Genomic DNA, 27,837 nt, shown 5'->3' on the forward strand with positions numbered 1-27,837 from the left:
CATGTCGATTTGATATTTTAATTACATATACAAAACATATTCAAAATAGAAATCTAGAAAGACATCACTGACCAATCGGAATCTATCCACAAAACGTCCAATAAAGAAAAAATTGTTACAGTCCTGCCCAATAAATACACTGGCATTACAGAATATCTAAAAATAAACAAAATTTAATATTATGATTAATAAAAATGAAATTGACCTCTTTATTACATAATTCATTAATATGTAAATATGTCTACACTATATGCATGTATGTGGTCACCGCCCAAACTCGATAACTGAAAAAACGTGATCATCTCTTTTAAAAACTATCCGCGAAATACAAACCGGTTCTTTCCCAAATTATATAGACAATCTAAACTATGTAATTGAAAATTACTACGCGTAAAGCACATAAATATATATATTGAGAGACTCAAACAAGCAAATTCAAATTTTTTTTCTCTATAAATCCTTACATTATGAAGATCCATAAAATTGATAGATAATCTTTAATGTCATAAAAATTCGTTAATATGGTAGCAGTATGAATAAAATTGATCAGTTTTCGTGACAATTTCCGGGTGTCTTCCCAAAATTACGTGCAGGTTGTCTAAGGTTCCACTATATAGATAGGCCATTGCAGGTACGAGGACACAATTAATTTTCACACAGAATTTATTATAGAATTTTTAAAATTTAAAAAAAATCTACCGCTTCAAATCAAATGAAATTTTGGGAGCTGAATAAACCACTTACCTCAAACTTCCATAAAAAATAGAAATTTTCACCATCATTTTTTTTTTTCAATTTTAACTACCTCAACACAGAGACCCCCTCAAACTTGACTCAAAATGGCTTTCAAAGCCAAAAAGTTGACCTTTTCTGACCTCACCAAATCACACCCTATATGTATCTTTTTTAATTCAAGACATCTATTAAATTATTTCCATTATTCTTCTTCCAATTGAACCAAAAAAGAACAATGAATTCTAAAGGTAAGGTTGTCTAAATAATTAAAAAAAATACCCTACTAAAATAGTAACTATATTCGTAAAACAGGTTTTTCTAAAATATCAGGCACTATAAAATTGCTAGAAAAAGTAAGCGGGCATGGTATTATTGTAAAAAAAAAAATAATTTCAATTGGTATATGCATAACCGCACGAGCTTTTTACTCGGAAGTCACGTGAGTGGCTTCGAGTATTGTAAGTATAAGAATGACAAAAGGTCTTCCAGCAGAAAACTTCACGGACGGAAATGCTGTCTTCAAATTAATGCGTGATTCTCTTTTAAACTTTAAATAATTCACCGATATCCCTAATTAATAATATTTCAAACATTTTTAAGTGTTAATTTTCAGCTAAATATTGTCGAACTGGTAAATCGAGACGCCAAACTATTTTTTGCCGCTTGGCCGAGTAGTAATTTCAAAGATAGTTAAAAGCTATTCTGGTTCCCGGGACTACTGAATATTGTCTAGAACCAGTCTAGTTAAAAGCCAACACAATTTAATTGGAGTTATCTCTCTTAGGGTGGTGTTGGATTTTAGGTACCAGTATCCTATTGTATATCCCTGAGCAGGTGTATATCCCTGAGCAGGTGTACGTCAAAACATGGATGCTATAAAAATATAGTGCATTTTCTTTTTGCCTCTCTACAAACTATTTTGTCAAAAGATATGAACAATGACTTTTAAAATAGAGCAAACATCACACTGTAAGATGAAGAACTTTTTTAAAAGAAAATCTAACATAATATCATAATAATGTTCCACTGAAAAGGTTGGTTTGGTGAGTGCAAAACGAAAGTGAAAGTAGGGAAAATGGCTATTTATAGTTTGAGACTACTTTTCTGTCCGATTTTCGTGGACTCACCCTATTTTCTTTGCGGGAAATTATTTTTTCACATGTCCTTAGAAATGTTACATAAGTGAAAGTTTTATTGAATCAATTTACATATTTTTTTTAAAATCCTAAAAATATGCACTTCACTATAGAAGTCTATGGGAAAATTAATACAATACTGAGACCTTTAACTATGCCCTGTGGATGGTATTATAATAAAAATCATTTTATCAAGAAGCGTCAAATTCAACATCATTAGCTTCCTTTTTTAAAATTTAAGGTCTCAAGAACATAAACAAATGCAATAATCTTATTTTCACGATATGTGTGTACATCATTGTTTTGTTTTGCTGCAGGTTGCAAGGGAAACATAGGTTCAACACAAAAACAGTCTTAAACCTTGGTCCATGTCATGACTGGCACTCTAGCACATTGCTTAAAAAATAAAAATCTTGCAGGTTGCACGCCAAGCTTCTTTCGAGTTTCAGCACCTTCGGTGCTTTGATTTTACATTAAAAAAGACATTGGTTGGGTGGATTAAGTGTAACCCGTATATTAACAAATGATTCACAGGCCTTGTTTATTAAATAACATTATAACGATAAAGTTGAAAAGACAGCACTTTCCGTATATCCGTTACATTCTTCATTTTGTGCATTATAAAGTTAGGACACCTTTGTTTCTAGCAGATGATTTGACTGTGTAAAACAACTAAAATCCTAAAAAGTCTTTCGTAACACAGTGTTAGCCAATCAATTTCACGATATGAGTGACGCTGTCCATCAGCTGATTGTTCCAATACTTGGTTTAATTATCGTTTTCGTGCTATAATATGGCACGCGAAATTAGTAAAGTCCGGGGTAATCAAAAGAGGAAAGAAAAACTATGACACGTTGAACAAAGCAGTTTTCATAGCGCAGATGGATACACCGTAACGACCCACGAGTTCATGATGACGACCATAAAACTTCTGTAGTGATGACTTCAATCTTGTAGCAACATAACCCTGTTCCAGAAGCCTATTTGTTAGAATTCTATCGTGATACAAAAAGTCTGCGTAGTTTCGGCAAGCTCTAGTATAACGTATGAGTTGTGATATGAACACTCCATACGCAGGTGCTGAAGGGATGTTGCCACAGATGAAAGGAAAGTTGATAATTCTGTATGAAAAGTCATCACGTTTGTCGTAAAGTTTGGTCAATAATTTTCCTTTACCATCGATTTCTACGTTTAGGTCAAAATATGAGGCTGACTTCGCAGTGTCTGTTGTATCCTTTATCTCAAGTTCTTTGGGGTAGATACGATGTATCAAATCCCTAAAATTAGGATTGTTTAAAGATATTGCGTCATCTATATAGCGGAAACTGAGATTAAAGGATCTAGCTAAACGATATGCTTTCTTTCGGATCAGATCAGCCTCATAAGAGTGAAGGAAAAGGTCAACAAGTAGAGGAGCACGATTTGTTTCCATTGGAATGCCGACCGTTTGTTGAAAAACGCATCCACCACACTGGACAAATATGTTGTCGATTTTAAATACCAGCATTTTGTAAACACCTTCTTCTGTATATTTGAAAGATGATTTGGAATTATTTCTTACAAAGTATGAGGAACCTCTACCAAGAACTATCCAACAATTTTAATAAAATTCTATTTATTGTGTTTTTATTGGACTTAGAACAATTAGAAGTCATATAATGATTTGACACTGTCGTCCCTGTTGTCAATGGATGTCCATAGACACTTAGTTTCATGTGATAATTACTATTATACGAGTATTAGTTGGTTGGCCAATTTTTCAAATCCAAAAGGACGTTTGGTAATGATTTTGGGAGATATGGCCTAAACCATTAGGGAATTAAGGCCAAAAGAGAGCATTTCATATAATTGAACTATATTACATGGAACTCAAGTAATTGAAATTGAAATTGTATCACAATGTGGGTTTTCTCCAAAGTAAAGTTCAGACTGATTTGAAACAAATGCGGGCCAAAAAAGGGCCACTTTGATTCTGATGAAATTCTTTTTTCCAAAGAAAAGTTCAGATTGATTCGAATGGAATGAGGGCCAAACATTGCCACATTGATTCAAGTGAAATTCTCATCCTGTGTAAATGCAAAGTTCAACTTCATGTGATCTACAACAACTATATACAGCTTTCCTTCAGAGTTATGGGACTTAAAACCTTCAGTACAGAAATATCATTTTTCCATGTGAATGACAGATGCCACACTGTTGGTTTCTGTCATCTAAAAAAATGAGAGTCCAGAATTAGGTCAATAAATTTTAGCAAGCTAATCTGCATAAAGTGAAATGGTCAATCTTTAATATGACTTCAAAACGTTCCACACAATCATGTACACCTTCAAAAAACAAGTATTGTAATATGTATATGACATGTCTTCTGGAATTTATTTCCCATTTATTGACATCAATAGATATTTATTAACATATGTTGATGGATATTAATCAACATGTGCATAACTTAATAATTGATATTAATAAATAGAGGAGTTTTCTCACCAATGCAAACATATTCAAGACAAAATGTATGTATTTTCAAATTTGCTCTTCGGGCAATACCAGTCTGTATCCACACTTGTTATTATATCAGATTTTATCAACGCTCTGAACTATGAAGAATGGAGATGACTTTCGCATTTTGTACAACCAACAAATTACAATATTTGCTGCTATTTGCGAGTGTTGTTTTCCTCATATATTGACATGGACACTAGCAACAGTTAAGGTCAAACCGATAGATACTATAAAAATCCTTGGTTTCACCATATCGTTTGCGAGGTCTTTGAGAGAAAGGACCGAGGTAAGGACACCATGTAAGTGTGTACCGTATTCTAACTTTTTAGAATTTTGTGAAACCCGACGACTTAACAAAACATTGGCTTTCAATTACCAATTGTGCATTTTTTTAGAACAAAGGAGAGAACCCATTCTAGTACTGCATATACCGAGAATTCATATACACGATTTATCACATATTTAGGTTTTGAGTTTCTGATTTATCTTATTTCTGTTTTATCACACATGACTTACCGGAACCTTTACTCGGAATTCTCTTGCAGAATCACTGCTGGATCTCTCAGACAGTTTACTAACCCGAATTATATCAGTCGTGTAATTTCGCCGATCTACGATGCTCCTTTGGGTGGAGAGAATCGGAGACCGAAAGGGCTTGAATTATTCGAGTTAACAGTTTATATACTGTAATACCCTCTCTTATTTTGTATATAAAATGGCATATATCACCATCGGAAGTGATAATTTATATGCTCTGTCAAGATTCAGTAAGGCGTCTGTCCACAAATTTAAAAAATGGTCTGTAGTTAGAGCTTGCAATTTTACACACAACACTCTAAATTTTCAGCATAGGTTACCAGGGTTTTAATGGAGAAATAAGGTTTTTATTTCCAGGAATAAACAACATCAAAACATAAAGAAATCAGTAATTATATACCACATAATGTGTTGTTATTCTACAGAACACAAAATCTGGTTGATAGAATTTCTTGAAAAAAATTATGGACTATATGAGAATAAGTTATTCAATTGGTTGTTTTTTTCAAGAAATCAATGGGATCAAAAATTATACTAGATTATAATAATTCGAATAGCGGATACCTTAGTTGTCTACACTTTGTTACCTGTAAGTCATGAAACAAGTAAAAATATGTAGTTATGTTAAAACACACAAGTTTATATTTACACGGTGCATGATGTCTGTTTTAATTAGCAATTTGATTTAATATATTGGATTTCTTTATTTTTTTAACCCAATCCCATAAAATCATGAAACAAGCAGTGTCTATAAAAAATAGACCCTTTTGTGGTAAGTTGGTGAGCATGCTCAATATACATTTCCACGAGGTAGAGCTTGGGTAGAACAAAAGAATTTTCCTCGCGGAAGAGTATATTGAGCATGCTCTACGCATGCTCATCGACTACCCCAACGTTAGCACAAAAGGGTCTATACAATGAATTTGCTGAACTGACCCTGTTTAATGGCATTTCATTAAATGAACATAACGGATACTTAAGGAAGCCAGACATAGGGTCGTCTCGTCTCACTTTTTAAATGGTTATAAGTAATATCTATTTTAAGCAAAGAATTCACTGAAAACGAGATGGTGTCGGGCGGATATGGTCATAACAAAAGGTTGGGGTTGAGTCCAAGAAGGGTATCTTTTTTACACTTAGTTCCTCATTATTTTTGGAGAATATGCATGTCTGGGGCTTCAATTTTTTATCCGCCCTAGGACCCAACATCGTATTCTTCATGTCATGCAATAATTGAAAAGATTACCGCAATTCATTAAACAATCTGTCAATGTCTGGTCATGTCTCGAAACGATTATATGCAATAGTGCGAAATTGAACTGCTCACTTAGGTTTCATTATAGATGAGGAATGTAGAAACATGTCATGATTTCAATATCTAAAGTTAGATCGTCATACGAATGTATATGCATTAAATGCACGTGCAGTAAAGTTTTGGTTGAATTGCCATGTTTTGTGGTCTCTTTAAGTAAATACCTGGTCACCCAATATTATTCAGTAGTACCCGGTCACCCAATATTATTCAGTAGTACTCAGCATGATATTATCACATTACTTCAAAAATATTAAGTTCTATGAAATACCTGTCTACTAGAACAATATTGGGTAAAAACCATGACAGTATCAGCTTGAAAATTCACGACCGCTTTAGGGACGGAATATAGGCTAAAAACCACTAATTCCACTTCCCATAGGCTTCTATGCTAATTTCACAATATTCAATGGCTTCTCTGGACTTTACCTTAACTTTAACCTGCAGAGGACTATATATCAGCATGATTCTACATATGTCAGCTCACAATCCTCAGAATGGCATGTGGGGTTAGCAGACTTGCAGTGCAGTACTGGTCACCGGAAGTGAAGGGTCTATAAATAGCATGGGAAATCCCAGTGTTTTCACAAGATAGCGGTATATTTAAAAATCATTATGGAGATTAGGCTTCACATCACAAGAAGCAAAATGTACAGAAATGTTTTTCCTTTCAGAAACTGTTTAAATTTTTTAAATAAGATGAGAACTTTTTTCACAGCACTATGAGGAACAGGGGTAATTTCTGCGTAGGACTATTTTTGTCTACGTTCCAAATGCTCATTGGTTGAATTGGTGGTATGTAACCTATACAGAATCCTTGAATACTTGTCAACACATTGTTATCGCTATGCGGCGTTCACTTACTGGATATTTACCTTAAAAACTTATTTGGTAGCTAGCACATGCGTAACAGATACATACTTTATGTTCTTGCTATTTTTGTTGTTGATGCATTTTTTTAAATATGTTTGGAGAAAAATAGATGGCTTCAAGATTTAAGTGAGTGTGTTGTACTCTCATTGATACATTGGTAAAACGAATACTACTTTTCAGTATTTTAGGGGTCATGACTTCTACGCTAAATATGATTGTTGCTCCTATATTGTTTTTTTTTTGTTTTGTTTTTGTTTTATATTTTTGGTTCTTCTTCGTCCCATTTTCAGTTTGATAGTTTAATAAATTACTTTGCTTGTCCTTGTACTACTTTATATTAAGAAAAAAAGTTTTAAATCTCTCCATTTTGACCTCCAACATACAAAAAAGGAAAAATTGAAAATTCTAGAAAAAAAGGAAAAAAATGAAAGACCAAGTGTAAAATTAAAAGCGGACAAATCATACGTTTTCTTCTTCGTTTATATATACAAACAATTTCTTTTTTATTCTACGAAAATGAGCTCAATGGACTTTCGTAGTGAAGTAATGAAGAAAATGTAGAATTGATAATTCTTATTTTTTTCCCAATAAAAAAAAAATATTTTTCTCCGAATTTGGAACGTTTATTTTTTTCTCAAAAAGATCCCTTCACTTGCTGATAAAATGGTCGGTAAAAAAACCCTTAGCGCTATTAACAGGACAACAATCAAAGTACAATCTGAATGTGAAAACTGGAAACAAGGGAAATTTATTTCTGTAAATATGTCGTGCGGCTTTGAGCAAGGGCTGGTATCGATGGCTAACTTTACATAGGTTTTCCTTTGCTAGGTTGATGTCAGCCCATAATAGTGTAAGTTTATTCATGCTTCTGTTCTCAAAGAAAAGATGGACGTTTGTGAAAAAAATGCTGGTATTGTCAACAAGAATCCAACCAGATAAATATACGAGCCTCACCTTCGTTTGAAAATATCTACGTTAACCACTGTATTCAAAGAGTTTATACCAATGGAGAAGCATGATTGAGCTTTGTTTTATATTATTACATTGAAGTTAGTGAGTCAACACTTAAATGTACTATAGCTACTGATTTGCTATTTTTTTTGTTTGTTTGTTTCAATTTCAGTTTTCCTTACCTAGGTTTTGGATAACGATAATTATATTTCAATCTCATGCCATCTCAAATCTTTCCTGTTCGATCGCATTCCACCAAAACGTACTTTTCAATACGGAAGTGGATTTATGTAGTTGATAGCTGTTACTGAAATGGGTACACCCTTTTCAAGTGTCATTTCGTCACAATTGATCTACTGAAAATAACAAAACCACACAACAGTTGATATTATGTAGGATATTCTGTATTATCTATAAGGTATGAAACTACTATCAAGATAGTTTACGTATATACAAAAAGGGAAAAAATTGCACGTTCGATACAGTGCCCCGGGACCTTGCACAAGATTCTAAATTATTTCGTGAATGAAATAAAAATGCATATGGCATATTTGTTAACATTTACAGTAATTATTAGATTTAAGGAAACTTTCTCATGTAATATAGGAGTTTGACAAGGTTATAAGAATTTTTTCCTTTTGTTATTTCCTATGTCACGGCTTAAAATGGTATTGTTGGCCTTTCAACTCCATGTAGAACTCAATAAATACCTAAACCTTTTTGATTCTGTAAAAAAAGAACGGATATATATGTGGTTAATCGCAACAAATGCACCAGCGTATAACCTAAACAGGCGCGTAGCTGCCGTTAGGCAAAAAAGCTTTTGCCTGCACTTAATTTTGCCAATTTTTTTTTCAAACTTTTCAGATAAAATACATCCAGGAGAGGCATAAATGATGCTCTAAAACGCTATCTCCGCGGAGCTTAGGGGGGTTTGGCACCCCTGGCCCCCCTACCGGGGCTCCGCCCCCCAGACCCCCTGCCGCAATTTTGCCTACACTTCAATTTGGCCTCAGCTACGCGCCTGCTAAATGTCTAAATAATGAATGTTTTCAGAGGTCACTAAAGGTTTTCCAACGAGTGACTGAACGATGACACTTCTTTGATATATATAAAACAAACTTAAACGTATAATAATACTACAAGGACACGTATAATAAGAGACCAGCATCACCTGACTGTGGACAGGCGTATGAAATCTAGTTTTACAAAGACAAAGTGAAACCATGGACACAGGGAAAAAAAGATCACTTCCGTGTATCATGTACTCAAGGAAAACAGGTCCCACAACTTACCTGTCGGATCACAGATTGATTCATTTGATAAGACTATTCAGTCAATACTCTAACAAGGATGTAATAGTCGGAAGACAGGAAACAATTCCTCCCTGTAGAAAGAGTTCAAAACTTATCTATATCGATCAATTTTAACAAAGTTGGAATCTCTGTAAGTGTACTTCCCCTAAAAATTTAGGGGAAGTACACTTATAGAGATTCCATTCAATATACAAGGAAAAACTTGTATTTGAACATTATTTTAGATGAAGTATTCTTACAGTGGCGGATCCAGAGTTGTAGGTAAGTGGGGGCAAAAAAATATAGACAGGATCACCGGTGAGGATCACGAAGTGATCCGAATGTACTAAAGGTTTGGGGCATGCCCCCCCCATAAAATTTAGAAATATTAAACCTCAAATCCTGCATTCTGATGGTACCTTGAACAATTTTTCAACAATTTTTAAAAATTGCAATTTTCTAAGGGGCCCCCTGGATCCGCCACTGTTCTTAATATCGGGATAAAATAAAGTAATTTACATTATGTCGATTCAGAACTAAATAATCACTAGCTTCCAATCAAGTGGCAGATCCAGAGGGCTGCAGGGGGTTGGCACCCCCTTTTTATCGGAAAATTCGCTATTTTCATGTGTAATATTGGCAAAAAATGGAGAAAAAAAAGTCCTAACATCCTCTTTTCAAAGTGTCAAGATCCACTCCTGCAATCAAAATTGGAAGGTGGCAAAACATCCCTGGAAAAGATCGCACACAAGGCTGAAAACGTAATGTATTGGGTCGCGTTTTAATAGTTGCTTCAAAGACAGATTTCTTTCGTATTTTAAAGGACAAATTAAAATATAAGTTCAATGTCTATATAATCTGTGTGAGTTGTAAACTAAAAATGAATCCTCTTGATATTGACCAGTAGATTTATGAAAGACGGTATGAATTTGTTTGATGTATCTCAAAAAGACTTAAGACATTTTCATGTTATTCAGTGTTATTAATGTAACCATACTTCATTGTAATACTTCTCCCTACACCTTTGTTTTTTTTTATTGGGACCAGGATACCAATTTGAGTCGCATAGTATCTAAACCCTGACTCTTGTGACATTATAAAATCATTGGTTATATCATATACAAAGTTCCTACTATCTAAACAAAAATAATAATCCAAATATACGATTTGAGATGTTTTTCTTTAATTCTTTTTTTGGTAAAACAAAATCATGGAAACTGGTGGTGGAGTGACTCCATACTAGTTTTATTTTGTGGTTTGAGTCAATGGACATTGAAAGCGATGATAACGTTCACACGTATTTTGAATTCGCACTCATTTGAAATTCATTTGAATTTGTATTCGATTCACATGGTCATTGAATGTGCATTATATATGGATCCAGAAAACTTATTTCAGTTATTAGATTTTTTCCCTAATAACGCACAAAATAAACAAAATTTTCCAACAAAAGGGGAAAAATGCATCTGGACCCTTGACTGTTGTATGTGAGCCGAGGCACGAACAACTTCCAATTATAATGATATACCAGCTACAAGTCCCTTTCTTAAGGCCCGTTGAACCGCTCATAATTTTCCATCAAAGTTTACTTTCAAAGTTTTTTTACCATGTAAACTTGTATTAAAACCTTTGGTGGGCGTTGACTAACTTTGCTGGAATAGAACTTCATCCTAATTTTTCATTGACTTTGACGGACTTGGACCAATCAAAATGGGTTTTCGCAATGTAAATGAAAAACAAATCGCAGGTGCCTGATTTCTTTACCGTCAATATGACTGGTTTCAATTACTAAACTAAAGATGTGTAAATAGGCCTTTATTTTCTTTAATATTTGTTTTCACTGAAGGTTTCTAAAGAAAGTGTGTTGAAAAGCAAATGAGGTGTACTTGTTAGAAACTTTTTGTGCCAAGTTTATGTAATAGATCAGACCAATGTATCTACAAAAAATAAACCCACCCGCCGAGAACCATCCTCCCAAATCAGGGTTTTGAGTCCACCTACGCTGATGTCAGGGGTTTGAGGGAGCGAAGGTGGACTTAAAACCCTGACTTGGGAGGATGGCCAACAACATGTTCTTTATTATTCTCTTTATTTTTTTCGACTGTATTTACCTGTCAATATATGGAGCCGCCCGTCATGTGGCTTTTATACAGTTTTCTAAAATATAAATGCACTACGATGATACACAGTCAATTATCAGTGAATACTTTCTATCTTCAATTAAAATTCACCAAAAGTTGTATACATGTTATTATTCCGTTCAAATTGTATACGTAATTTTACTTGTAAAAGTTTTAACCTATACAGTTTGGATTGTACAAGTAATTGCATACTCTTCTAATGGTGATTTTATTGACTCTCGAGAATGAATATACATACTGGTCCATAAGAATTCGATTTGTCCCGTTTTCATAGATCAATTAGTCAATCAGTTAGTTACTTTTATAAAACTTTACATAGGATCGGTGCAAGTTAAGTATTATAGGATCGGTATGGTTTAGTACTCGAATGCCAAGAACTTTTGATCTACTGACAATTTACAGGTAAAAGTTTGTTGGCATTCGAGGAAAAGCGGCAAGTAGTTATCACAACAAAAGTGCATGCATATCTAAAGAGTGTTACTAATTAAACAGATAGGTAAATTACAGGTGGCTAAATCTAGTTTGTGGAAAACTATATTTTACTGCTTCTGCTTGAACAATTGGGCTCTCTTAGAATGAAACCTTTTAAAGTATTGCATCTCTACGTTAACTTGTAATTCATCAGGAATTCCAGTGTGCAAAAATTCTACAATAGTAGAATCGGACTTAAATATCCTCCCATATTACTTGTAGGAATTTCTTGAAACCTCATATTTCGCATTAAAAAACTATGTTTTATTTCGTTCACTTATTCAAGATATTTTTCTGGTCATAATATTATACCCTTGTTTATCCTTTATTATTGTAAGTGGTTTATAATATGATATATTGTTTGTGTGTTTGTTATGTTCGCAACTCATTGGGATTCTGGTTACCCTATTTCACTGATTTTCTTGAAACTTTGTCGAGTTGTGGAAGACACAATGTATTTTCTTACTGTGCTCATAGTCATGCTCGCCCAGTTTCCAGCTTATTGGAAATTATCAAATTTCCTTAAATATATCTTATTATCTTTTAAGTTTAATGAATTGGTCTATCGTAAATTTCATGTAAAATTTCATTTCAATAAAAATATTTATAATGATATCGTTTGTTTTAAATTAATTATAATAGTATTTCACTATACTTTAATATTTCTAACATATAATTTGCTAATTAACCTTTCCATTCAAAAAAATATTTTTGTTAAAAATTTATAAGATTTTTTAAAATTTTATTTATTTAAATTTCATAATGATTTTAACCCCAAATCTACTACTTTATCTCATATAAAATCAAATAATGTTGCTGTATCAAGTTGACTTATTATTTTTGATTGTTAAATATTTATAAATTCATTTGAATAGTTATAAAAAAACACCCATTGTTATTATATAAACATCTATTGAAATCTTTTTGTTGGCGTTCCAGAAATAGGTAACATATAAATTGTTGGCATTCGAGGAGGACACCATCGGTATAGAGGCCGAAAATGAATTTATATAGGATTGGTATAGAGACTGAAAAGAATTGAAATAGGATCGGCATAGAGTCCGAATATAAGTTTACATGGTGTGAATAAAGCAAAGGCTTTTAATTTATTTTTATTCAGATGTTTTGTGTATAATTTAGTCCATAGGCAAGACGTCAGACGAGTGTGAGGAAGATACTCATCTGCAAAGTCTATATTTGTAATTCTGTTTAGATTGTTCGATATATATAAGAAATACATTCACCTTAAAACTCAATTGATGGATGGAAGAATCACATTCGATACTGAAAAAATTTTATAAGTACAATACTGCTTTGATATTGTGCGATTTTAGGCACCAGTTCTTTTTTGATGTGACACAATAGTCTTTTAAAACAATGTACGTTATACAGGTTCATACCTTAGTAAACTAAATTATTTTTTAAAAAGTAAATACTTTGGTTCCTGGCTTTACAGATTACAATACTAGATCCAAAATCAGTATTCTTTTAAATAGTGAATCACAATTTTGAGAATGTTCTCCACATTTATACTGAATTGCTTTAAAATTAGAGATGTAAGTCTCCAATAATATTGAATATGATAGAAATATTAACCAATTATAATCACAGGGGGTTGGTGAAATGTATTTTAGTAACATATATGCTCGCTAGGCCCTTGAGATTATAATGTTATATCTTAAATTTATCATGTCTCAATGTAATGTAACTTTATTGTTGTAATAGCTCTACCGTTATTACGTGAACTTTCTAAATTTCCCTTAAGGTTCCCCAATATACTAACGAAAAAAAGTCATGTCCCTGAAGTAACAAAATGACTGTCCTTACGGAGAAAATTCATCATTTCCTTCAATCAAACAAATAAAAATATAGGTTAAGATTACGTTTCAGTAAAAATAGATTCATCTTTTCTGATATTTTTCAAGTCTTTTCTAATTTGTTTTACTTATTTAAAGAAGTGAATGTTAAGTTTATAAAAACTTCGGGAAAAACGTGGATGTATGTACGTGTATCTCCGCTGTTCCACTGTTGCTGTTGTCAAGATCCTAACCCGCATCGGAAAAAAATATAACTCCGATTATTTTATCAAAATCGAAGAATAGCTTTTCTAAGATAGGAAAGGCAATCATTTTTTTGTTTGGAATTTGCAGCCGTAGTCCGAATTTTGTTTACGTCACATGATATGTGTATATAAGAGTAATCAAGGGAACCAAGGTTATAGCGGTAATCAAAAGAATGCAATCCAAGAACAAAGACCAGACATGGAAAACAGACATACACAACAAAGAACATAAAGTAACTAAAATCATACATACAAAGTAACAAAAGCAAATAAGCAACTCGAACTCCACTAAAAACTGGGAGCATGGACCAGATGCACCGGTAAGGTTGCTCATAAAAAGTCGTCCGGGGTAGACAAACGAGGAAAGGAAAACTATGACCCGTTTAATAAATCAGTTTTCATGGTGCAGATGGATACACCATAACGATCCACGAGTTTATGATGACGACCATAAAACTTTTGTGGTTCTGACTTCAATCTTGTAGCAGCATAACCCTGTTCCAGAAGCCTATTTGTTAGAGTTCTAGCACGATACAAAAAGTCTGCGTAGTTTCGGCAAGCTCTGGCATAACGTATGGGTTGTGATATGAACACTCCATACGCAGGTGCTGAAGGGATGTTGCCACAGATGAAAGAAAGTTGACAATTCTGAATGAAAAGTCATCACGTTTGTCGTAAAGTTTGGTCAATAGTTTTCCTTTACCACCGATTTCTAAGTGTAGGTCAAGATATGAAGCTGACTTTACAGTGATTGTAGTATCCTTTACCTCAAGTTCTTTGGGGGTAGATGCGATGTATCAAATCCCTGAAATTAGGATTGTTTTAAGATAATACGTCATCTATATAGCGGAAACTGAGATTAAAGGATCCAGCCAAACGATCAAACGGATCAAATCAGCTACAAAGTCAGCCTCATAAGAGTAAAGGAATAGGTCAGCAAGTAAAAGAGCACATTTTTCCCATTGGAATGCCGACCGTATGTTGAAAACACATCCACCACACTGGACAATTATGTTGTCGATTAAAAATTCCAGCATTTTGTAAACATCTTCCTCTGTATATTTGGAAGATGAATTGGAATTATTTCTTACAAAATATGAGGAATCTCTTCCAAGAACTATATATTTGTATCTAGGTGTACCATCTTTTTTTGGGGAAACAACGATGTATAATGTTTTTAAGTCCGGATTTAACTGAGTATGGGGAATAGAAGTATACAGTGTTGAAAAATCATAGGTTTTAATGCTAAGATATTCAGATAATAGTCTTGAACTGATTGTCTCCAAAAGATCTTCCGAATTCTTCAGGATCCACATTGAATTAATACTACTACGGGAGTAACAAGAGTTGTGGTAGGACTGCAGACTCTCTTTGACAGTTGTGAGTATAGAAGTTAAAATTTTTGGAAGAGGTTTGGTGGTACATTTTGCAGATCCAGCTATGTATGGATTCTTGTAATTGTAAGATTTCCGATATCTGTATATTGAACTGAAATGGATGTTGCTAGAAATGCCATTTAGGGATAAAACATGTAAAGCATTTTGAGAGCAAGTGGAAAGGGTGTATGGGTTTGGAATTTTGGGGAAAAATTGTTCAAGTTATTCATTTATTGAAAAAAAACACCCCATTAATTAACAAGACATATTTTCAAATAGAAATATTGATTTTGCTTGCTGGTTAAATATAAATAAAAATATTGTACTTGCGAAGCAAACATTTTCATCCGGGTCGACCCCCCCCTCTTCGTAATGTCCATTATTATATTTACGAGTCTCGCACAGACGGTACATGTATAGTAAAGCCAACGGTGCTCGCTGATTTAGGCAATACCTACCCCATATTAGGCCATAACCATGCACTGTAATTGAGTTTGTGCCAATAAAGTATTTGTATTTGTTATAATCAGTATGATTATCTGTATAATTTACAATGTACAAGTTTAAAACTTATGAACACGTTCGATGCCTTGTTTTCCCGCACTTTAAAAACCAGGAGTTAATTCCTCTTGGACATGCGCAAAAACTGTTTCCTTATATGGAAGTTTATCCGCCATTACAGACATCAGCGGGGCTAAACGTCATAACAAACTGTTTTTCGAAAAAATATCGTGTAAATATTACATTTTGGTAAGAAAAAGCGTTTCCTATAAAGTAATTTTATGTTAAACTTAAACCAATAACACACAGATTAAACACTAGCCTCAAGATTCGTAAAATTTACCGTTCTTAATGCAACTTCTGGTTCAGGAAATGCCAGATGAAGATAATAAACAGATGCTGAGATCTTCTTACATTTACACGTATATTTGATCGAAATGCTAATGATTTTGTTGTCTATTGATCACGATTATGTACCTTTTAGAATTGGTAAAATTGTATAATTATGTAGCTAACAGGAATACACCTGTCTTAGCTTAAGATGACAATAGGGTGAGTCAGTCCCATCCCTAATAATTCAACAGCCACCCATATTGGCCTTGATATAAACATTGAAAGAGAGTATAGATGATTACTTCCATGAACTTAATGATAATATTTTGTTTTCTATTAAATCTTTGCACTGTGGCTAATTGAGATTTTCAGTCAAAATTAAGAAATTAATTAATTAGCCGATCCAAGGTTTGATTGAGAAGTCAGATTTGCTGAAAAAAACATAAGACCAGAGTAAATTGGCCTTTATTTGGTTCTTGTATGTATAAAACATGCATATCTTTCAAAATTGTAGACTAGGCAGTGCAGGGTTCTCCAAGAGCTGATTAAAGAATCGGCCATGATTATTTTCATGTGTGAAATTGATTAAAGGTTGAATATTAAAACATTTTCAACATAAAGAAACTGATTTATCATTAAGAAACATATAAAAAAAAACAGAAATTGTTATTCCATCTAACATTTGCTAAATCACTTTTAATTGAAAATAATATGGCTGACTTGTTTACACTGACATGCTGTTGTTTTGTTTTTGATCTTCCTCCAGTGTCAGGAACACATGTGTTTGGCTGGGAAATAGAAAAGTATTACAAGTACAACATGTTATGATATTGGTTACATTTGATAGAAAAAGGTTAAGGAAGAATAAACTCAATGAAATAATTATCATATTAAAAGAAAAGAGTGTTGTAAGAAATTGATTCATTTCCTTTGGTGTGTTCTTCCCTAACTTTTTTCCTAGTCATTGTTATATCTTGATTCTTGAATGCATTTGTGTCAGCTAAGATCGTGCCATAAATTTTCCTCTATGATTAAATTTTCAATCGTGGAGAACCGTGCAATGGTTAAATATAGAAATAAGGACACATTACCACAATCCATCATCAGAAACCAACAGCTGATGGAGCAAGGAGTGAAGTACATCTTGTGAAGATACCATTCTAAGGGCACATTTATCACATGTGAAATTATATTAGAATTTGACCTTTTCTTGATTAAAGAAGCATTTCAATAAATCTTGAAGTGTGGTGCTAGTCAGAAACTGATGCACATTTTGTTTTTTAGAAACAAGGTTATGAGTGCTTAAGTTTGCCAAAATTAGCACTCCACGAATATTTCCTGCTGTACTGTACATAGTTATAAGTTATCTATTTTTTTTATACTCCCGCAAAAAAATTCCCGTTGTATTTTGGTAATGTGCCATCGTCATCTTCTATGTGGTTGTCAGCATCATCATAGACATAGGCACATGGTTTTCACAGCTTGAGTATTCGTTGATCTTTATGAAATTTTATAACAAGGTTACAAACCACAAAAGGAAGGTTAGTATTGATTTTTTGGCATAAATCAAGTATTTCATAGAATTCTACAAAATTATTGCAGTAAAAGCTTAATAATGTCAATGATATTGTTCTACAATATTCTATACCACAATGGTCAGACTTCTATTGTTTTTTTTGGGTTAAAACTTTGACCTTAAGAAATTAGAGGCCGGTAAGGGGGCAGAAACATGTATTTTCCTGATGTCCAGACAATAAATTTAGTATTATTAATCTTTGGTCCTATTTCAAATTTTGTTTATTGGATACTGTACAAAAATCTGTGCCTGCATTTTTCAATCCAATTTCAGATATCTTTTAAGGTTATGAGTTATAAGGGGTCAAAAGGGCTACATCCCAAAAAGTCAACTTTTTATCTTTTGGTCTGATTTTGAAAATTTTAATTGAATTTCAGTTTTGTGCTATATTGTGTCCATAATGAATTGTAATTGTCCTTATGCTTAAGTGTGTTGAAAACTAATATATTGTGTGACAGTGTCCACACGGCGATAATGCACTTTAGTCATATCATACTATGGAGCTATTTATTCCAGTTGAGCTATATGTATGTAGACTCTTTAGTCAGTAAGAGTTTCTTTTCTTTTAGTAGAATGCCCTACAGGGCTCAAGCTACTGGAGAAAAACAGGGATAAGTGACTTCTCCTTCAGAGAGGCACTAAGGAGAAGTAAGGAGTGATGAGAAAGAAGTGAACATGTACATGCATCATTTACAAATGCTTTAATTAAATTATATGTGTTATATGTTACATGCACAGACCCATCGAAACCTGCCGGACCGTCGGACCTGTCCGGTAAAATTGTCCCGGGTCCGGTAAATACACGTTGCTTGTCGGCCCGGGTGTCCGATGTTTTTTTCTTACGTTAAAGAAGATTTTCTCAAAACTGAAGTGGTTTTTGTGAATAATAAAACTAGAACGTTTTAATAATTACGTGAATTAGTCTACAGTCTAGCGAGATAGTCAATCAATTTGATTGTAAACAATAATATGTAACTTCTGGTTCATTCGCTACACGTCATTTCGTCCTTTGATATATCGTCCCTTCCGTTGTCTCGCTACTCATTTACATGTGAAACATGCGGTCATTATATTGTCAAAATAATAAAGTATATTTCTTTTACATCGAAATTGATAAAGATTAATAATTGAACATCTGATAAAACAAATTTTCATTTGAAATTTTGTTGGGTTGAACTTATTTATGGGTCGAATTTCAATTAGACAGGAAGACTGATTTCCGATAAATTGTTCAGAGTTTTTTCGGTCAGACAAATTGTCGTTCGGTCAGACAAGTCATCACCTTGTGTCTGCCCGAATGTCAGATTTGCTTAAACAAATTTCGATGGGTCTGCATGCACACAATATAAACAGACATTTTCGTACGTTTATTTTTTTTATTGAGATAAATATTACTTTTTCTTCAAGCTACACATAAAAGTAACGAAATATTTTGGACAGAATGAAGTCAGCCTGCCGACTGAATGATTGACACTATATAAATTCATGAAATTGAATTTCTAATCCATACCTCTACCCCTTACCAAATTTATTACAACAAAATTAATACATGATTGAGTAAAGCAAAGCTTCTTGCAATGCATTGTACTATTGATTTTGTCGTTTTTAAGTCTTCGCTACTAACTTTCCAGTTCACAGACCCAAAGTACATTTTTCAGAAATTTTCATTGACTGTTGGCCTGAAGTAGTTGATTTTGTTAACTCAATTTTGATTAGCCTTGGACCTGGGACTACTGCTTAATGGTGGAGCAGTGCTGGAATAGAAAATTTCAGGCATGACATTATTGGAATTTTCGTTTTGTTCTTTTTTTTTTTCTATGGTCCCACTTAATCCATGATGATTTTTTTGTTCAAAATATCCAGTCTCTTGATATAAGTTGATTAAGAGTTTCAAGAATCAAGTTGAAAATTTATAACTGACAAATCAAGACTGAAACTTTATAAACACATATTGTGGGTACGAAGTCGTCTCGAAATTTTTACAATTTATTTTCTTGAACAGGCTCCATTTTTGTTTTAATTGTTATAGGAAGAGCCGCTAAAAGACGGAATACAGTCCCTATCAACGGCAATGGCTGAAAATTCCCTAGTAGCGTGATCCCTGTTGTTATGACAGTTTGTTGTTAGCTTTGGGAATGCTACATATAAGTCAGAAATCATGACATGTGCTATTTCAAGTTAATGGGGAAAAAACATTGAACAATTGCATTGTGCACTTTTGATCTGTTCTTTATTTGCCCAGAGCCAATCTCTAAGATTTTCCTCAAATCATTTCTCTACTAAAATCTCAACCAATCAAAGCATTTGAAATTTGAGATGTGAGGAAAATCTCTTTTTGGGATTTTTTATGAAATGATGGTCTGATTGGTATTAGACATATACCAATGTACATGTATTAATTGGAAGTCAGTAAATTACAGGTATTGGACTTGCTAGTTCCTTGTGCAAGAAAGTTACATGTACTTTTTTTTGATATAATTTACAAGTACATGTACATGTAATTCTTCAATGTATTTTGAAATTATCCTTAATTAAAGAGAACACCATGAACTGGATCCTTGGGGTAAAATAGTGCTTGGTGGTAATAGAGTTGGCTTTGAATGAAGTGAAGTCTGTAGGGGTAAAATAAAACTCTTATATTCTTTTGCTGATACGATACATGTACTTGTACCAGACTTTTTTTAAATGAGTAATCAAGGGAACCAAGGTTGTAGCGGTAATCAAAAGAATGTAATCCAGGGACAAAGACCAGACATGGAAAACAGACATTCATAACAGAACATAAAGTAACTAAAATCATACATACAAAGTAACAAAAGTATATGAGCAACTCCGACTCCACTAAAAACTGGGAGCATGGACCAGGTGCACCGGTAGGGTAAGCATCCTCTGCTTTTCTAGAAACACCCGCCGAGTTGCTCATAAAAAGTCAAGTCCAGGGTAGACAAACGAGGAAAGGAAAACTATGACCTGTTAAATACATCAGTTTTCATGGTGCTGATGGATACACCATAACAATCCATGAGTTCATGATGACGACCATAAAACTTCTGTAGTGATGACTTGAATCTTGTAGCAACATAACCCTGTCCCAGAGGCCTATTTGTTAGAGTTCTAAAAACAGTTCATGTATTATATGTAAGAGTTACCTTCAAGAAAGAGAAGACAATGTTACAGTACACACATTTCAAAAGGTGTTGGCTTCATGAAAAAAATTGTCTATACATGTATGTTGACTCACTACATGATCTGACATAAGAGAATACAGTGTTGATAAGGATTTTTATAGAGATAATACGTTCTCTTTTATGCATGACATTTCAAATGACTTTGGGAAACATTAAAAATTTAAAACTACCAGCTCTTTAAAAAAATGCATAACATGTTTATATTAGCTAGAGAGGCTACATGTACCTACATTTCACTTGTAGTAAACCTGACTTACAATACTTTGCACATAACTGGTTTTTAGGATGTTCATGTTTGTTGCTTGATGTGTATCAAGATGCTTTGCTCCATTCATTTTCTACTGCTCATTGAGATACAGTACATTTACATGTGTTCAGGCATGTTAAGTATGTACATATCATCTTTTAGTAGAATCATTTAGCAGACAAAATGATGGGAGATAAAGCTGATTAGTTGTGTAAATGTTATTCAGTTATGTCCATTTTCACTCATATGTTATATTGCAGAGTTTGATAGACAATGAGAGAATATAAGCTTGTAGTACTTGGAAGTGGTGGTGTTGGTAAGAGTGCCCTGGTAAGAGCTTTGTTCAAATCAATGAAAACTTAAGTGTAAGTATTTGTAAGAATCAGGCAAAATGGGAAAAATAAAAAAACATGCGTTTTAAAACCTCACTGATCTGACAATATTATTTCACTCAAGGATGCTTTCACTGTTTGATAAGACCATTATTTGATTTCTGCATTATTGGTTTGCTCGTACATTTTTCAATAGAATATTAAAACAATGAGGTTTTTGAAAGCGTTATCTGCTCTTTAAATGTTCATTTACTGTGAATTTCAGTGAAGTTATATCTCAATGCAGAAACATGATATGGAAAATCTTGGTTTTTTTTCCTAGATTCTGATTGTGCAAATAGTCAAATTACACTATCAAAATGATGGGTTTTTACATACCATGTTTTACCCACTGCCTGATTCTTACAAAGACTGACACCGAAGTGTGAGAATTTCTTATAAAAAAAAACAATAGAAATGAAAATGTGAAGCAGTAAGAAACTCAAGTTATTCTTTAGGATTTAATTTATTACTGTATTTTGCAATTTTTGTGAAAAAAAGATAGACACATATACATGTATACATTAAATATTTTGAAAGGCAATGCTATTTAAATGTAAATGATTAACTTTACAGACAGTGCAGTTCGTACAGAATATTTTTGTGGAAAAATATGATCCAACAATAGAAGACAGTTATAGAAAGGTAATTTTAAAATTTAGGATTTGATATGAGATGTCAATGTTATATACATGTATCTATCAGATTGTATAATTGGTAATTTCAAGTAATGTCAAGTAGATACAAGTTGTTACTATAAATGATGTTTTTACATACTTAGTTGTTGCACAAGAAAATGAGTGCACTTAAATATACAGTATAGATATGGATAATATTTTGATGGTCTGATAATTTGCTGCAATTATAATAATGATTCCAATTATAGCTCAAAATCACAACAACCTATCAAGTGAGCTATTATTTAAAAATTTATGTAAAGCATTTTGGAATTTTTTTCTGACTGAGATATTAAATTTGATTTATGTATTTGTGAATACATATGATTGACTACAATATGAATTTCATGTTTTACAGCAAGTAGAAGTTGATGGACAACAATGTATGTTGGAAATTCTTGATACAGCTGGAACAGTAAGTTAAGAATTGGCATTTCAGTTTTTTTAATGAACTAAATTCTGAAAAAGTAGATGTTTTTTTATTATTAAAGTTTGCTTCATGTATATTTGATTTATTGTAATACAAGCATATATTCAACATATACATGTGCATGTAGTAGTGACAGTTGTTTTATCTGTATTTAATATATCTATTTCCTTAGATTAAGGTATATAATTAACAGTTAAGAATATCTCTTATATTGTAGGAACAATTTACAGCTATGCGAGATCTATACATGAAAAATGGCCAAGGTTTCTTATTAGTATACTCAATTACAGCACAGTCAACATTTAATGATCTACAGGACTTAAGGGAACAAATTCTTCGCGTCAAAGACACAGATGATGTAGGTTTAAAATATTTATTTCAACACAAGACAATATATCAGTTCACGTTCAATAGCATTATTATAATTGAAATTCTAGTGTGTAAAGAAAGAATGGATAGTTGTCTGTTTCAGTGAGACAAATATCTGTTTATCACATTCCAGTTGGAAGTGAATGTTGAAATCAGAATTTGTTTTAGAAAGCTTGTTTAACAAAGGTCTATTCTCAAAATTTTCATCACAGTTACTGGTGTTTCTATTAATAAAATTTGTTATCATATTAATCAGTAGTTTTGAAAACAAAAATTGGTTTCTGTTGATGGAAGAATAAAAAACTCTTAACATATTAGATATGCTCTTGTATTACTACCATAACACAGAAAAGCTGACCTTTTGAATTACTAGATACATTTATGTTGATAAATAACTTGACACAGAAAAAACTTACTGTTCATTAGATGAATGAGAATACAGGAACATGGAAGAGCCTTATCTCTTTCACATATTAAATATGTATACATACATTGATATGGTTAAATCTTTGAACAATTTTGTTCCATTCCAAATTATTTTTTTCTTCAGGTGCCTATGATTTTAGTGGGAAACAAATGTGATTTGGAAGATGAAAGAATTGTCAGCAAAGATCAAGGAATGAATCTGGCTAGACATTTTAATAATTGTGAATTTTTAGAAACTTCAGCAAAAGCTAAAATTAATGTAAATGAAGTAAGTAGGTCTGTAATATGGCAGGTATATCCAACTTTATTAGTTTGTATATACATGTATGAAAGAGAGATACTCTTTTCAGTGATGTCAAACTCCAAATACTTCATTTGTAGTCAGTGTTATTCTTTACTGGTCAGGACAGGAAATTTTGGTGTTGTAAGGTTAAGTTAGATTGTTAAGTACATGTCTACATGTGTTTGAACATCTTAAATTGAAAAAAGAAACCTTACAGAATTTAGTTTGATAATTAAAAAAATGTAAATATCCCAGTCCGTTACTTTTAAAGTAATGCTTTCTTTTAGATATTTTGTAATCTTGTGCGACAAATCAATAGAAAGAACCCAGAAAAACGACCTGGTGGAAACAAAGGGAAGGGATCTAAGTGTACATTATTATAATGGTGAGTACTATTGTATTATTATATAGATGAGCATGGTATTGCTAAGTTAAAATTGTCTTATTCTTACATTATGTTCTGTGTTTCTCTCAGATTTCTTTACTGGCAAGGAAATTATTACCTTTTTGTTAGCAGAAAAATCAATGTAAATATTGTTCATCCACCATAAATATTATTTACGAAAGGAAACAAAATATCCTTTGAGTCATTAGGCTTTGGTCAGAATTTAAAAGAAAACTTAGTTAGTAGCTTCAGTATATGAATATACTTAGTATGTGAATTCTTACCACAGGTAGGAACATTTAGTCCCAACCCCAAGAAAATTTTGAAAATTTAGGTGTAAAATTCTGCATTCTGAGTGATTTTAATGTACAAAAATGATGGCTAATATGTAATTTTTTACCTTCTTTCTTGTGTATGATGCAGGATGCACGAACTGATTTCCCTTCAAATTTCAATTGAATATCATACCTTCTAATGTATGTATAGAAGATATTAAAACAATGAAAGCAGACAAGCCTAAAAATTGATGAAAGCTCATCACTTGCCTTCAATAACAATGTCAGTTTTTTTAAATAATGAAATGTTTGAATTGATATGAAAAAAGTAGTTTAAATAATGTGGATTAAAGAGCTCAAGTGATTCTCACAGGAAGCAGGAATTGTAATCTGTCAAGCAGTTCCATTTCGTGAAGAAGGTGTCTATTTTGTCTTGTCACTTGATATTATGGCATAAGCTTTATATGCAAATATCTTTGGATATCAATTAAGACTTGATGGACATTATCGGACTTCCCATTTTACAACTTCATATATGTTTTGACCATATGATGTAGATGGTATCCTTAAGTGAGTTTTGTTCGGCATTCTAGTTCATCCATGTATATGTAATTTTTATTTTTTTGTAGTTGTTAAAATTTGCTATTAACTTTAACAAAGTTTATTTCTTTTGTAGTTATAAGACCAATAGAGGAAGAGACAATTATTTATATTGTGGATTGGAGGAACTAGTCCATGTAGATGAAACAGCAAATAATTTAAATGTATGATCATGTGTGTCATTATAGACTTATATTGTACACTGAAGATCTGAAAATGGCATGATCATTATTACAGAATTTTAGACTTTTCTTATTTGACATGTTTGTAGTTATACCAAGAATATACAGAAGAATTCATGTCACTATGTCAATTGCTGACATGAGTTCTCACTGTATAGCTTCTAAGCTCTGTGTGACTAATAAATGATGGTGCATACAATGTCTTGCAAATAAAGGCAATACTTAGTGCTTTAATCATAAATGTATTGTTCACACTAAGGATCACAATTGTTGTAGCTAAGAAAATAATCAAACTTTTTAAGTGTCTTAGAGCTGGTCCATTGAATCTTTTAAAGAACAACTTTCCAGTACTTTACTTAAAGAAGGCAACATTTATGATTATTGCTTATTTCTTCTTAAATGCCATCCCTGACTTTGACAAATGTCTAAACGGACCAGCTCTTATGTGTACGCCTAGTTATTTAAATATTTTAATGTAGAAACTGCCTTTGCCTAATTGTTCATTTGAGAAGAATGTGCAGTATTACGTTTTTTTTTGTAAATATCTTTTCTCTTTTATCCTAAGTTGTATTTGTAGTAGTTTGTGGACATTAATAATAACTTGCTGCAGTTTAATCATTGATTCTTGTTTTAGGTTTGCATCACCTGACCTCTTTATTGGATCATCATGTTAATTATAGTAGGACTTATCTGATTAACTGTGATAATCATGTCAGGCTGACATTTATTCAATGATGTAATTTTTTTTTTAAAAAAGGATAAGTAGTTCTTTTTTTTTCAAATTATAAAGGATTCTTAAAGGACATTTTTAATTTGTGAGTTTTCTACACCAAAGTTCATTCTTTGAAACTTAGTGCAATTTTCATTAAGTTATCACTATTTATCTTTAATTCATTATACTTGCAGTACAAAATGTTTTATATGATTTTTTTAAAAAAGTTTGTTAAACTCTGTAATTTTGGATAGTGGCTTATTTATACAGGGAATGGCTTGTATATTGTATATTGTGATATTAAGTTGGGTTATAGTTTAAATACCATAGAATCATTATCTCCCTTGTTGCCATTATGTATATTATTATAAATGTAGGTTTTAAGTAGAAATATGTTATATAATTAAGTATTTAAAGTCAATTTGAATTAATTTAATTTTTTAACCCTTTCACATGTTTAAGATCAACATGTATGGTATACATTTAATCATTATTTTACTATTTCCTAAAAAATTATAATACAGTATACATTTTCCTTTTGGGACCACAGATGTAATAACAATAAGCAGAAAAAAACCAGAATTTAAGCTTTCATATTGTGTGGCTGTGCAGCCCTAGTAAGGCTAAACTTTTAGTGGCTTGGCATTTTAAGTGTATTTCTGTCAAAATATTTTTTCACCCTTTGAACTTAGCTGCTTTTGTAAAATATTGTAATGCATTGCAGCAGTCCATTTTTGTTATGATTGAAATATACATGCATGAGTACTGAACATAACTTTCATCTTAATAAAACATTTTAAAGTTAACAGTCTTATCGACCCTTCACTTTGATATAAATTGTTGCCTTGCATTCATCTCTGACTTCTTTTATTACTCTCACTTTAAACCTCGTAGCAAAATATTATTCTTTCAAGTTTGGCAAGTTCCTCACTAGTATCAGTTTTATGGTGGTTTTCTAAATAAGAAAAGGAATAACAACTTAAACGAAAATAATAGAAAAAATTGAATTGTTTCTGGACATTTCATTTCCATCAGGTGTTTTTTTTTTCACTCATCCAAGGAATTTTAGGTATTATGACTATAAATGGAAACAACTAAAATTATTGTACATTCTCACTTAATGGTGTACAAAATACTTCCATTCTGTTTCATGCTTGAATTTATGAATTACATATTGATTTGGACTTGTTAAAAGTTGTTACTACCTTTTTAGCTTGAATTAGACAAACTCAAATTAATATGAAGAGGACAGAACCCTGCATTGTATCCCACATAATCCTCCCATGTCACCATCATTTGAAATTTGTGAAAAAAAAAATATATATAACACTTGTCTTCAAAGCTTGGCATTGACAACAAAATGTTTAGCAGGGTGTAGCTTGATTCAACTGCAATTTCAATTAGATCAATTCATATGTACTCAAGTCATTGTCTGGTCAGTGGACATCATGCTAATGCTTGTTTCTTGCCCCTCATGTCACAACCCCACAAGTCAATTCCATTGGAGGAATGACACCTTGATTACTCATGTACAATATGACAGAGATCAATTTACTAACAAGTTATTGTGGAAATAAAAGGAAACTGCTTGTTTTTGGTCTCTTTTGGCACCTATATCTGATACTGTTCAAGTCAAAACCACCAAAATCAATCCCAACCTTCCTTCTGTGGTATGGCGCTTTGTGGTACAGACAAAATAAAAATGCTTGTTTCTGGCCCCTAATTCTTAAACAGGTTAACTCACAGCCCCAAACCAGGCTTCCTTTTGTGGTAAATTTACATAAAGATCTATATACCTGTACTTAGTTGATGTCCAGACATGAAATACTACAGGCGATGACAGCAGGATATTATTTCTGGGTGTATTATTTTTTCATAAGATATACAATAAAAA

The 27,837-nt window shown here is 32.5% G+C and overlaps 1 protein-coding gene and 1 long non-coding RNA gene across 6 annotated transcripts; one reads left to right on the forward strand and one right to left on the reverse strand.

Annotated features, from left to right (window-relative positions):
- Positions 1-9,453, reverse strand: LOC148626952 (uncharacterized). The gene is made up of 3 exons (XR_015919348.1): positions 9,339-9,453; positions 8,226-8,399; positions 1-156 (listed from the first exon to the last, which is right to left on the reverse strand). It is a non-coding gene; the product is annotated as an uncharacterized LOC148626952 (long non-coding RNA).
- LOC148626953 (ras-related protein Rap-1b-like) lies at positions 8,390-26,749 on the forward strand. 5 transcript variants are annotated; one of them, XM_088564695.1, is made up of 10 exons: positions 16,051-16,138; positions 18,368-18,446; positions 19,457-19,571; positions 21,494-21,563; positions 22,181-22,249; positions 22,640-22,696; positions 22,929-23,069; positions 23,631-23,774; positions 24,077-24,174; positions 25,126-26,749. In XM_088564695.1, the coding sequence occupies exons 4-9, from the start codon at positions 21,507-21,509 to the stop codon at positions 24,170-24,172; spliced, it is 564 nt and encodes a 187-aa protein (XP_088420821.1). In that variant the 5' UTR covers positions 16,051-16,138; positions 18,368-18,446; positions 19,457-19,571; positions 21,494-21,506; the 3' UTR covers positions 24,173-24,174; positions 25,126-26,749. The 5 variants fall into 5 exon arrangements, with proteins under 5 accessions (XP_088420808.1, XP_088420821.1, XP_088420816.1 ...); XM_088564690.1 differs by lacking the exon at positions 19,457-19,571 and having other exon boundaries at positions 18,368-18,475; XM_088564701.1 differs by lacking the exon at positions 19,457-19,571.
- The last annotated feature ends 1,088 nt before the right edge of the window (positions 26,750-27,837 follow it).

This window comes from Perna viridis, chromosome 1, assembly GCF_037379345.1.
Source record: "Perna viridis isolate PV_CMFRI_1.1 ecotype Kerala chromosome 1, ASM3737934v1, whole genome shotgun sequence".
Taxonomy (NCBI): Eukaryota; Metazoa; Mollusca; class Bivalvia; order Mytilida; family Mytilidae; genus Perna; species Perna viridis.